The sequence below is a fragment of the Rutidosis leptorrhynchoides genome, chromosome 9, assembly GCF_046630445.1.
Source record: "Rutidosis leptorrhynchoides isolate AG116_Rl617_1_P2 chromosome 9, CSIRO_AGI_Rlap_v1, whole genome shotgun sequence".
In the NCBI taxonomy this organism is placed as follows: Eukaryota; Viridiplantae; Streptophyta; class Magnoliopsida; order Asterales; family Asteraceae; genus Rutidosis; species Rutidosis leptorrhynchoides.
The window spans coordinates 368,241,256-368,254,302 of record NC_092341.1 but is presented as its reverse complement, the minus strand read 5'-3'; the positions used below and the strand labels follow the sequence as shown (position 1 = coordinate 368,254,302).

Here is a 13,047-nt window from a genome sequence, read left to right as displayed (position 1 = left end):
AAACCCTAGAGAGAGAGGAAGAGTTTTAGATAGGGAAAGCTCCATTGAAGAAGAAGGAGGTTGATTCGGGTTAAGTCGCGAGGGTTAAGGTTGTTCACCTCGTTAACGGCTACGTTTTGATAGTGTTGGTAAGCTCTAACTCCGAATTTAATTGTTGTGATTCTTGTTCATGTTTAGGGTTTGAGCTAGTTGTGTTACAAACCCCATCTCTCATGAAATTGGGGGTTTTGTTATATGTATTATGTAGGTAAACTCGATTATTGTGAGCTTAGGGTTTGAGGACGAACTGGTCATGGTTTGGGTGTAAATCACTAGGTTGGAAGTTGTGTGTAAATTTGATGTTCTTAAGAACTTGTGTACTATTCAAAATGGGTATTGACTTTGAATTGTGTCAAATTATGTTTTGGGTCAAGATTGGAGGAATCAAGTATATAAGTGTTTCATTCAAGTATCAAATGATGATTTGTTAAGTTAATCACTAGCCGTTAGTGATTTTGGGCGTTTGTGGGGACTTATGTCATAATGGGTGAATTGAATTGGGTCGAATTTAGTAATGACACTAATTTGGATTAAATGGATGTTAAACACTTTTGTTAGTGTTAAATGACGTTTTTGAATGGGTCGGAATTACCACCCGTAGTGGTAATTGGTGAAGTCCACTTTAGGAGTCTAAATGGACGGATTGTGGAGGTAGGTATAAACCCTTGGTTAAGGGCTTTGGCGTCGAATTCTCTTGTAGAGAATGTATGTTGATTGTTTGTATATCTATATGCGTATTATAGGTAAAAGGTTTGCTCGGTTGTGTTTGGAGGCGAATTACATACATGATTTGTGCGGACGTTTCGAGGTGAGTGGAATAATTATGCATGTATGTATATAGTGTATTTATTTGTGAATGTTATGGTATGAACCATCGAGCCGGTAGTGCCATAACATGTATGTGACGAGTGTCAAAGTGTGAACCACGAGCCGGTAGCACTATAAACATGATGTGAACCACGAGCCGGTAGCATCAAAGTGTGAACCACGAGCCGGTAGCACTATAAAATGAGATGTGAACCACGAGCCGGTAGCATCAAGTGTGAACCACGAGCCGGTAGCACTATAAAATGAGGCGTGAACCACGAGCCGGTAGCGCCAAAGTGTGAACCACGAGCCGGTAGCACTATAAAAGAGTATGACTCAAATACGTATGGTGTGAACCACGAGCCGGTAGCACCATAGCGTTTATGGTTAACCATATTGTGTTTGTTGATTGTTTAGCATATTATATTGTATTGTTTGAGTATATGCTATTGGTTATGCTAGCTTGCAGTATTGGAGGTTATTAGCTTTATACTTGAGATGGTTTGCTAATTATATTGCTAGCATGTATGCGGTATGTGAGTAAGTGTATGCAAGTAGGTACATTATATATGTATATGTATAATTACTGCATTCACTAAGCTTTATGCTTACCCCTCTCGTTGTTTACCTTTTTACAGGTATTGTGTTACGAAGATAACTAGTTGTTAGACTATATGCTTAGGAGCGCTTGGGCCCGATGGGGTAGCTTTTGGATATATGAATGCGTATTGGGGGATTGGTAGTCCCCGGGATTATGCTCTTGGTATCGGGTTGGGTTGTAGAGTCCTAATCCGTCTAAAGATATAAATGGGTCGAAATCGCTATATTATTGTAAGACGGGTCGTTGTGGGTCCGGTGTAGTAAAACTAGTTTTTATTGTGGAAATATCTTAGTTTTACTTAATATGTCATGTTGTGAAAAGGTTTTCGTTTAAAAGTGTCGGGAAGCGGGTTTTCCGCTCATGTAAGTTGGACCCCAGAGACAGCAAACTTTAGTTCATTTGGACGTCGTCCAGATCTTCTGGACGCCGTCCAGGTCTTCTTTGCTGGACGCCGTCCAGATAACTGGACGCCGTCCAGATGTACTGCATTATTTTTTTTTAGTGTGTTTTTGAGATAACGAAGTCGGGTCATTACATATATTTGACTATAGTTTCGTTTCGATAGTAATTCATGTGGCAAGCTAGGACTTCTGTTAGTCCAAAGTGTGATTATGTGGGGCCTTATTTCGTGTGTAAATTAGTGCCTTAGATGGATAGTGCCTAATGTAAGTAGGCGGACTTGAACGTTGTTTTAGTGATAGTCACCTAGGTTGTAGGTGGACTTGTTGTTGCGGTGTACTTGTGTACGGTTATTATTTATATTGTATATATATATATATATATATATATATATATATATATATATATATATATATATATATATATATATATATATATATATATATACAGGTATCTATTTGGTGCGGTGTCCTAGGGATGAATCTATTGGAGAGATTCGAATGTTTGGCGGTTTTGAGTGATCAAGTTCACAGTAAGGACTTTGGTCATTCGGGTACTAGGAGTTAATCGCGTGTTATTTTGTGTGAATGTCGCGTCAGTCCGGGTAAAGTACTTTGCGTGACCATGCAAAAATGGTAAGGTACGCAATTGTAATAGTGACTGATCACCATTATTACAACCGTGTATCTTGACACCAAGCATGACATGATGAGTACCGAGCGGAGGAAACGTGGCATGGTTGGGGTAGAATCGGGATGAGTTAGGAATCTTTTATTTGTTCCTAGGATATAGTGGTCTCGGGTGATGTGCTTGTTGTCACATCGGATTCGTTGTGAGTCGAAAATTGTTACGGTGGATTCGATTAGTTAAGTGAGTGAGCCAACTCACGAGTTCGGCGCATATTTAGTCACCCTACGTAGTGGGTGCATTATTGAGATCGTCATGGGTTGTAGTTACCCATCGTAACTAGGATGACCGATTAGTGTGTATGTGTGTACGACAAGGACTTGAATCCCGTAATGGGACGTAGCAAGTCTAATGATTGTAGAATTGGGTCACACTCGGAAGAGTGTGCGGTTAGAGAATCGTGTAGGGATTCTAGTTGTGAGTCGCCTTGGAATTGGCGAACCGAGGAGTCTTCGGGTCATTAAACTCGTGGGAGTGGGACCCGTATGATGATATTTCCGTATTGTGTTAGCGTGTTGTGGATTACAGGGTGACATTCCTAACGGAATACCCCTTGATGATGTGGTTGTGTCATTGTGTGAAAGAGTGTAAAACTTGGTGTTTCCAAGCATCTCTTTAGTGTTAGATGAAAGGTTTCGTGAGGCTATATCGTTTGGCCTTGTGGAAATTGCGGGTAGCGTGTGATCTGTAGAAACTTTCGATAAGACGATAGACCGTGAGGTTTGTCGGGTAGATATGACTTCGGGTCATTATTATGGAGAGATGGGTGACATCGGTTGTATGGAACCTAAAGATCGAGTTTCTAAAATTCGGTTGATTGCGGTGGGAGTTTGCATGACACGGCGTCAGGTGCCTTCTTATACCTACTAGTGTAATGTTCAACTCCGGTGATGGTGTGATCATTTTGTGCTTAGGGTGCCGTGAGATACCCTTGGAAGCATCGAAGGTTATAATAATGATCGACGAGTGATAGTAATTCGACGATTGCAAAAGTTGAAGTTTAAGAGCATTGCGGTAAATACTTCTTATGAAGTGACGGGTGCGCGAAGCTTGTTGCTCTTAAGTGATAGACGGGTAAAGATGACCGGTGAGCCGGTGATGGACTTAATGGTCGGTTAGGCCAAAAGTTTTGATGAAGAGTTGATATTGCGGTCGATATAATTATTGCACCGGATTGGTCACTCTTTTCCATGAGAGTAAGCAATTGTTAATAAAGGTTCGTTACGAGGAAGGTCGGGTGATCTCGACTGAGATGCGTGACTGATTAGGTGGAGTGGCATATGCCTAGTCGTAGAGGTGTATGTGAGACTTTGGTGGAGTTCGCTTTGCGAACGGTGAAGGACTGTTATTTGTAATTGTGGTATGAAGGTGCGATGTTGTCGCGTGTACAACATCTCAAGTGAAGGTGCATGTCGGCTCTGAGAGCCTAAAGTGAATTCGTGATGACTTGGAGTATATGACCAACGATGAGGATGGTCATGTGTTTCGTGGAATGATAATTCCACAGGATGTTATCATCTTGGCGGTGAGAATGTGGAGCCAAATTCAAAGTGGGGGAGTTTTTACTGCCGCCCGAGGAAGCTCCGGTGGTGTTATGTATAGCGAAGTGTCGGAGTGTACCGTGCTAAGCCTCAATAGGTATTCGGAGTTCCTAACGAGGAAGAGTGACGGGTTGTTGATGTCGACTCGAGATTGTTCATTACGATTATGAGTTACAATTTCAGAATGTTATGCTTGAAGATTGTGATGATGGGAACGAAGGAAGTGTAAGTCCTCCTATGTAAGGTGGTCGTGAAGTACCATTGTGCGGTGTGGGACCAAATGTGAAGTTTGAAATCTCAGAGAGTGAAAGAATGAAGCTGTCGTTGCGAGTGCTCTCGTTATGTAAATTTGGGTTGGTGTGAAACTCGAATAGTACTGTTGAGGGAGTACGAGTTTGATATCGTGGTGAATACTGTATTTTTCCCTATCGGAAAACGTGATCGTGGGTTTGTCAATGGATTATTCCATTTTATGGACGATTGTGAGGCGGAGAGTGTCGGTTCTGATTGTCTAACGTAGAGACACGCGGATGTGTTTGTTTGCGTTAGTGTGTACCCTAGTGATGTGACCCGTGGGTTGCATTGAAATGTTGAGGCCATCCTTAACGGACGGTCTAGGTAGGAAGGTTCACCCAGCGTTGGTGAATATTTCGTGAGTCGTGTGGCGAATTGCGGAAATTTTGTGATGATAATTCGCCGTTTACGGGATTCTAGTATACGAATAGTCTCCATGATAGTACTAGGAAGTCGTCTCGTGTGGTTGTGTGGTAGGGTTTAGAGGAGGAACCCTTTGTCGAATGTTGATGTATTATTCAGCACGTGGTGTATTATTGTCGTCCTGGATTAATCCAGTGACGGATGGTCGTTTGTGGAATGATTGATGGGAAAGTGGTGCTCCTAAGTGTTTATTTAGCGGTACCGAAATTTCTTCGTTAAAGGAATAACCCGGTTGTGGTGACTGTAAGAAGTACTAGTCAGAGGAGCGTGTCGATTGCCCCGTTGGCATCGACTTGTAAAATTGCGAATCACGAGTTTTCTGGGGTGGAAAAAAACAAATGTTTGCACATAAACGGATGTGCGATCGTTGAGTGGTACGGTTATGGACCGTTGAGAGTACTGAGTTTCGCGCGGCATGAATCCTTCTCGATTTGGATTAATGCATGACTTGGTTCACGGCGTAGTGGACCTAGTAGATCGCGTTGGGCTTAGTTGTGTTTTGTAGGATCGTAGGACGTGGTTCCTATTGTATGTAAGTGTGGAGGTATTGAAGCACTTACCTCTGGGTAAATGATGCGGATCACGGGGACGTGATCCAGGCTAAGTGGAGGAGAGTTGTAACATCCCGTTTTTCAGTTAAGCGTTATTTTGAACGTCATTTGAAATACGAGGCAAGTAAGCGTATATTTGGATCCCAAATAAAGTTTGAGTTGATGTTTCAAAACCTTACCATTAGAAAGGAAATCTCATTACGTTTCCAACGATATTTGATTCATCGAAAACGGAGTTACGGTTTGAAAGTTACGACCAAAACAAGTTCAGGAAACTGATCCAGTTGATTTGGACGCCGTCCAACCTTTTTGGACGCCGTCCAAAAGGCCTGACGGGCTAGCAGCTGTATTTTACTTAAATTAAAAGGGGTACTTTGGTCTTTTTACATGTGGACGGGTTTGTAGCATTAATATCAGTTCTAGATCCACTTTTGGATCAATTTCACATCCACAACTCTCTCATCTTCAAACCCTAGAGAGAGAGGAAGAGTTTTAGAGAGGGAAAGCTCCATTGGAGAAGAAGGAGGTTGATTCGGGTTAAGTCGCGAGGGTTAAGGTTGTTCACCTCGTTAACGGCTACGTTTTGATAGTGTTGGTAAGCTCTAACTCCGAATTTAATTGTTGTGATTCTTGTTCATATTTAGGGTTTGAGCTAGTTGTGTTACAAACCCCATTTCTCATGAAATTGGGGGTTTCGTTATATGTATTGTGTAGGTAAACCCGATTATTGTGAGCTTAGGGTTTGAGGACGAACTTGGTCATTGTTTGGGTATAAATCACTAGGTTGGAAGTTGTGTGTAAATTTGATGTTCTTAAGAACTTGTGTACTAGTCAAAATGGGTATTGACTTTGAATTGTGTCAAATTATGTTTTGGGTCAAGATTGGAGGAATCGAGTATATAAGTGTTTCATTCAAGTATCAAATGATGATTTGTTAAGTTAATCACTAGCCGTTAGTGATTTTGGGCGTTTGTGGGGACTTATATCATAATGGGTGAATTGAATTGGGTCGAATTTAGTAATGACACTAATTTGAATTAAATGGATGTTAAATGCTTTTGTTAGTGTTAAATGGCGTTTTTGAATGGGTAGGAATTACCACCCGTAGTGGTAATTGGTGAAGTCCACTTTAGGTGTCTAAATGGGCGGATTGTGGAGGTAGGTATAAACCCTTGGTTAAGGGCTTTGGTGTCGAATTCTCTTGTAGAGAATGTATGTTGATTGTTTGTATATCTATATGCGTATTATAGGTAAAAGGTTTGCTCGGTTGCATTTGGAGGCGAATTACATACATGATTTGTGCGGACGTTTCGAGGTGAGTGGAATAATTATGCATGTATGTATATAGTGTATTTATTTGTGAATGTTATGGTATGAACCATCGAGCCGGTGGTGCCATAACATGTATGTGACGAGTGTCAAAGTGTGAACCACGAGCCGGTAGCACTATAAACATGATGTGAACCACGAGCCGGTAGCATCAAAGTGTGAACCACGAGCCGGTAGCATTATAAAATGAGATGTGAACCACGAGCCGGTAGCATCAAGTGTGAACCACGAGCCGGTAGCACTATAAAATGAGGCGTGAACCACGAACCGGTAGCGCCAAAGTGTGAACCACGAGCCGGTAGCACTATAAAAGAGTATGACTCAAATATGTATGGTGTGAACCACGAGCCGGTAGCACCATAGCGTTTATGGTTAACCATATTGTGTTTGTTGATTGTTTAGCATATTATATTGTATTGTTTGAGTATATGCTATTGGTTATGCTAGCTTGCAGTATTGGAGGTTATTAGCTTTATACTTGAGATGGTTTGCTAATTATATTGCTAGCATGTATGCGGTATGTGAGTAAGTGTATGCAAGTAGGTACATTATATATGTATATGTATAATTACTGCATTCACTAAGCTTTATGCTTACCCCTCTCATTGTTTACCTTTTTACAGGTATTGTGTTACGAAGATAACTAGTTGTTAGACTATATGCTTAGGAGCGCTTGGGCCCGATGGGGTAGCTTTTGGATATATGAATGCGTATTGGGGGATTGGTAGTCCCCGGGATTATGCTCTTGGTATCGGGTTGGGTTGTAGAGTCCTAATCCGTCTAAAGATATAAATGGGTTAAAATCGCTATATTATTGTAAGACGGGTCGTTGTGGGTCCGGTGTAGTAAAACTAGTTTTTATTGTGGAAATATCTTAGTTTTACTTAATATGTCATGTTGTGAAAAGGTTTTCGTTTAAAAGTGTCGGGAAGCGGGTTTTCCGCTCATGTAAGTTGGACCCCAGAGACAGCAAACTTTAGTTCATTTGGACGCCGTCCAGATCTTCTGGACGCCGTCCAGGTCTTCTTTGTTGGACGCCGTCCAGATAACTGGACGCCGTCCAGATGTACTGCATCAAAAAAAAAATTTAGTGTGTTTTTGAGATAACAAAGTCGGGTCGTTACATATATTTGACTATAGTTTCGTTTCGATAGTAATTCATGTGGCAAGCGTTAGGTATAAGTGATCTTAACACTTGTGCGTATTTATAGATAAATGTGCACAATCACTTATGTGTTTGTCATCATCAAAAAGGGGGAGAATGTTGGGGAAGGACGTTGGTTTATGCTTAACAATAATATTAATCTTAACCAACGTCAATAAGTGTTTTGATGGTGACACATGCACATAACTATAAGTGATGGTAGACATCTTGACATAAATATACAAGTTCACTAATACACACTTACTATAGCAAAGGACCAAACCGAAAGAAGCTTAGAATGAAAACATATACCACACAGTTTGGTCAACGGTCGACCGCATGTCAGATATGGAAGTCCTGTACCCTGGTTTGTGAAACCAGGTGCATGGTCGACTTCACGGCTGACCGTGGATGGACCTCAGAAGGTTCTGTCCAAATTCTTGATCAAATAAAGTTTGACCACTTCGGGGCATCTATAATTTATGAAACTTGTTTCAACATGATTAGAATAGTTTCCCTCTTCATATCCAAAAGCGTTTTGGTTACTAGAATGCTAATCTTGGTTAATCACACATAATGACACCTTAATGACGTTTTAGCCTTGATTAAGGATAACACATAAGTGTTACAGGATAACTTGTGCTCCTAAAATGTATTTAGACATACTTAGGGTGGTCATCAAGTCTCAACAAAGAGTTGCTCCTTTCTTGTACATCTGTTGGACATTAAAGTAGACTTATACATTAATCTTGCAAATGCCACATTGCAAGTAAACTTACATAGCCTTGGCACAATGCTATGTCATAATTATATGTTTAATCCTAGATTAATTAGTGATCTCTTGCTAGTCGTTACATAAGTATTACTTGACTACTTACTATTAATACATGAGTATTATTTGACTATGTGTTAAATGCCAACTTGCTAGTAGTTACTTAATACATATGAATGAACTTTGTCTTGCTATAAGTTAGGAAAATACAAATGTATGCTTAGCCTACCATTAAGTGCAATTTGGTTGATAACAATTGATATGTCATAATCAAATAGTCTTAAGTGCTTAAAGAATTATTAACACACATATTGAGATATCAAAAGAGACATGTTTAAGTTTAGTGACATGTCTAAGAATGATTTAGGGTGCGTTTGATAAACTGAATAATTTAGCACTGAATGATTCAAAGTTCTGAATGGTTCAAAAGCTCTGAATCAATATGGATCTGAACGTAATGTGACCGTTTGTTAAGAATTCTGAATGCACATTCTAAATGATATAAAATTACCATTTTAACCTTATATATGATTTATTGATAATAAATAGAACTCGTTTATCTGTTCTGAATTGAATTATAAAATCTAGAAATTCAAAAATGTTAAATAGAATATTAACTAAAAATTAATAAACAACAATATTCATTAAATAGATTAATCGTTATTGGGCAAGCAATTGGCCTTCTCTTTGAATACAAAGGATGGGAACATAAATATTATACAAAATCAATTAAACATATAAGGATCAATCGGTGGAGACTTTTGGTATATCCAACAATAAAAAAGGATAGAAACATGAAAACCTAACATAAACGAAAGGAAAAAAAAGGTACGCCAGCATTTAACGGAAGGGAAAAAAGGTATGAAAGCATTTGAATCAAATACAATCACATAAACAGATAACATCAATATAATCGATGGAAGCTAAAAGCTAAATTCGTATACTGAAAAAATCTTGAAATCATAAAAATAGATAAGATGAATAGATATAATATACATGGTAGAAGAAGAAAATTAAACATAGGGTTTGAAAGTGGGAGACCATTGAAGATAATAGGAATTACATGGTGAAAGGAAATCGATCAGGTGGAAGATTTTGTGAAGAGAAAGAGATAAGAAAATAATTAAGCAAATGAGAAATAAAGGGCAATTGGGGGAAAAGTGTACATCTGAACCATTTAGTGAGATTTCAGGAGGTGAATGGTTCAGTGGTCGTTCAGTGCTAATCCTTCATTCAGAGGGACAAATCAAACACACTGAACACTGACCGATTCAGTGTTCAGATCCGAATGGTTCCATTCAGTGGTAAACAAACACACCCTTAGTCTTAACTAACATGATGTCTTACAACATGCTTAATTGAACTTATTTGTTTCACTAGGTAAGACATCATTAACACATCTAATTAATCCATGTGTAAGCTTAAAGATGAATAATAACATTCTTGGTGAGTAATTAGATTATTATCATCAATGACATGTTGACCAATCAATAGGACTTAAGCAAGTGTGTTAAAAACAAACAAAAGATTATGACAAATATGAGATTACCTCAATTGGTTATCAAGACTTGTATTCAAGAATGTTGGACTTCCCTCTTTGGTTATGACAAGTCATTATCAAAAGAATACAACCAAGGAGAATCATACTCTTAATGTATATAGTACTTGTATAGGATGTTGGGTATCTTTTGCAGGTATTAAATGAAGTAAAGAGGTCAAAAGAACCAGGTTTGAATGGATTCAAACGGCCATACAACGGCTAAATGAAAATGACTTGACAACGTGCGGTCGACTCACGGTCGACCGTGGGCTGAGTCGCAGCAACGACTAGTTTCTATATTTCTCTCTCTCTCTCTCTCTCTAAATATCATGACTCGAAGAGCTTTGAATATTTGACCCTCTTGCATGCTTCAACTCTAATTCATCAGAGAATCACAAGATCATAATTCATACATATATTTGTGATTAGCAAGAGAAGTTCTATGATCTCATAGATTGTAGAAGTGTTGTAAACTTACTATCAAATTACTATCTTTGTGAGTTTACTAAGTGTTGTATTATCCTTTTAATTGTCTTAGGATTTTCATCACTAGGAATAGGGAGTCTAGTACTTTGTAACTAGAGGCATAAGCTAGCTTAGCTATCATCTTCCTTAAAGGGAACTAGGAAGTTGATTAATTTCATTGAGGATTAATACTTGCCCAAGGTGAAGACAAGTTGATCTAAATTAGAGGTAATCTTTCGAAGGGATAGAAAGATTAGGTTTGTTGTCTACAAAGGAGTACAAGACTTGTAAATCGGATCTCCACCGGGTTTGGAGAAAAGGCTTACTGAAGCAAAACTCCCGATTAGTGAATCGGGGAGTGGATTAAGGTAGATTAGTTAACATCCACTCGGACCACTATAAATTCTTGTGTTTATGTTCTTTACTTTATTTTCTGCATTACTTCAAACATAAACACTACACACATTGAGTTGATTAAGTTGATCAAGGATTGTTCAAATCTTGTTGATCATCGAAAAAGTTTTTAAAATCGTATTAAGTAACTATTCAACTCCCCTCTAGTTACTTATATATTCGATTAATTGTGGTGGCTCTAGCGTGTCGAGACACACTAGAGTATAATTTGTGGTGGCTCTAGTAACTAGCTAGATAGGGGTGTTCATCGGTTCGGTTTTCGGTTTGTTCGGTTTATTCGGTTCGGTGTATGCGGTTTTGAATTTTTTTTGGGCAAAACCGAAAACCGAATTCAAAGTTAAAACCGAACCAAACCGAAAACCAAATTCGAATTCGGATTCGGTTCGGTTTTCGGTTAAAACCGAATATTATGAAAAAACTGAGAACGATGGTAGTTTAATTGTGGCGTTATCGATGTCTTAGTTATTTATATCCTACAATAATGACGTACTATTATATTATCAAGAATTCGATAATTTATTAATACTTACAGCTTAATTATGACGTTTACAGCTTCTGTTATTAAGAAGAAGAACACTATAATTTGAGTAGCATAATTATAATGTGAGCTACCAAATCGTCATATGAGTGAGAACATATTTTATTGATTGAATCCCACATTATCATGACATTAAGACATAAATATACAAATTAAATATATAAAAATTTTGAATTCGGTTTTGAATTCGGTTTTCGGTTAAACCGAATTCAGAATTTTCAAAACCGAAAACCGAACCAAAAACCGAATTCAAATTCGGTTTCGGTTTAACTCGATCCGAAAACCATTTTTTAAATTCGGTTTGGTTTTTTACCGGTTTGGTTTCGGTTTGGTTTTCGGGTTCCACGGTTTCAAACCAAATACTGACCACCCCTATAGCTAGAGTATAAATTGTGGTGATATCTAGTGCCTAACTAGAGTATAATTTGTGGTGGCTCTAGTGTCTAACTAGAGTATAATCATGGTGGTATAATTTCTAAAAATAAGGATGATTGGTATAATTTCATGAAACTGTATATGCACGATCGGCATAATTTTAAGAAATGAGAATTAATGATTAATTTTATTTATGTCAACCACAAACAAGCATGATCACTATAATTTACTGTATTATTAATTACCTAAATTCTTCAAATTATAACACGAAGAAACAAATGAAATCAACGAATGTTCAAGCATCAAAATCCACTGCATCCTACTTCTCGTTGTATAATTTTGTGTGATCCCACCTCATCCTATTGTCTATTGATCGTTGTTGCTTAATATATCCGTACCCCATAATTGGGGTGTCCTAAATAGCGTCATTCTACCTTTGTTGCGTACCATGTTGTTGCATGGCATATACATAAGGACACATTCCATTGTTATCGATATTGCTCTTTTCCTTAAATTGGTGAGAAAATGTAAGGGTGCCTCTAGATTTGCCTTTAATCGAGCAAACTTGGTATTCAACTACATGTTCACCATTACTTGGCCCATTGTCAAGAAGTTCATGAACCGGGATCATAACCTCACCAATGATTCGATCACCTAAAACACGTTTGCTACGGAGAATGAATAAGAGGGTGCTTGTTCGGATGGCGGATTCTTCAACAACAAAACTTATTCTTCGGTTCCATCTAGGATTCTTGTTGCCATTTGAAACATGTGTCTTTTGTTTGATGATTGCGTTTGTGCTTATTAATGAAACCACAACGTACACACCCATTTTCATGAAATAGTTAACATTTTTCAAGCCGCTTGCAGAGATAACGGTGATGTCCAACGGGTAAACATCCATTTCCACCCTTTTAGAACATTAATCTGTACGTATAATGTTAATTAAAACTTAACCCAGCGATATATAAAAATCAATGTGATTATAATAATTAAGAAGAGAATGTACTATATGTTATAATAGCTGGGTAAGTTTTGAGTTTCTTCAAACGTTAATTAATTGAATAATGATGAGGAGGTGGTGGTGAAGGGGATGGTGGTTAAATCGGTTGAGGTAGTTATAAGAGA

General features: G+C 38.4%; 1 protein-coding gene across 1 annotated transcript; it reads right to left on the bottom strand.

The window, feature by feature from the left end:
- Positions 1-12,349: 12,349 nt before the first annotated feature.
- On the bottom strand, positions 12,350-12,823 carry LOC139869304 (protein SRC2-like). The gene has a single exon (XM_071857617.1). It carries the CDS (start codon positions 12,821-12,823, stop codon positions 12,350-12,352), a length of 474 nt encoding a protein of 157 aa, XP_071713718.1.
- Between the last annotated feature and the right edge of the window lie 224 nt (positions 12,824-13,047).

Excerpts from the sequence above, each read along its gene's own strand:
- LOC139869304 (XM_071857617.1), bottom strand. The coding sequence starts at position 12,823 with ATGGATGTTTACCCGTTGGACATCACCGTTATCTCTGCAAGCGGCTTG.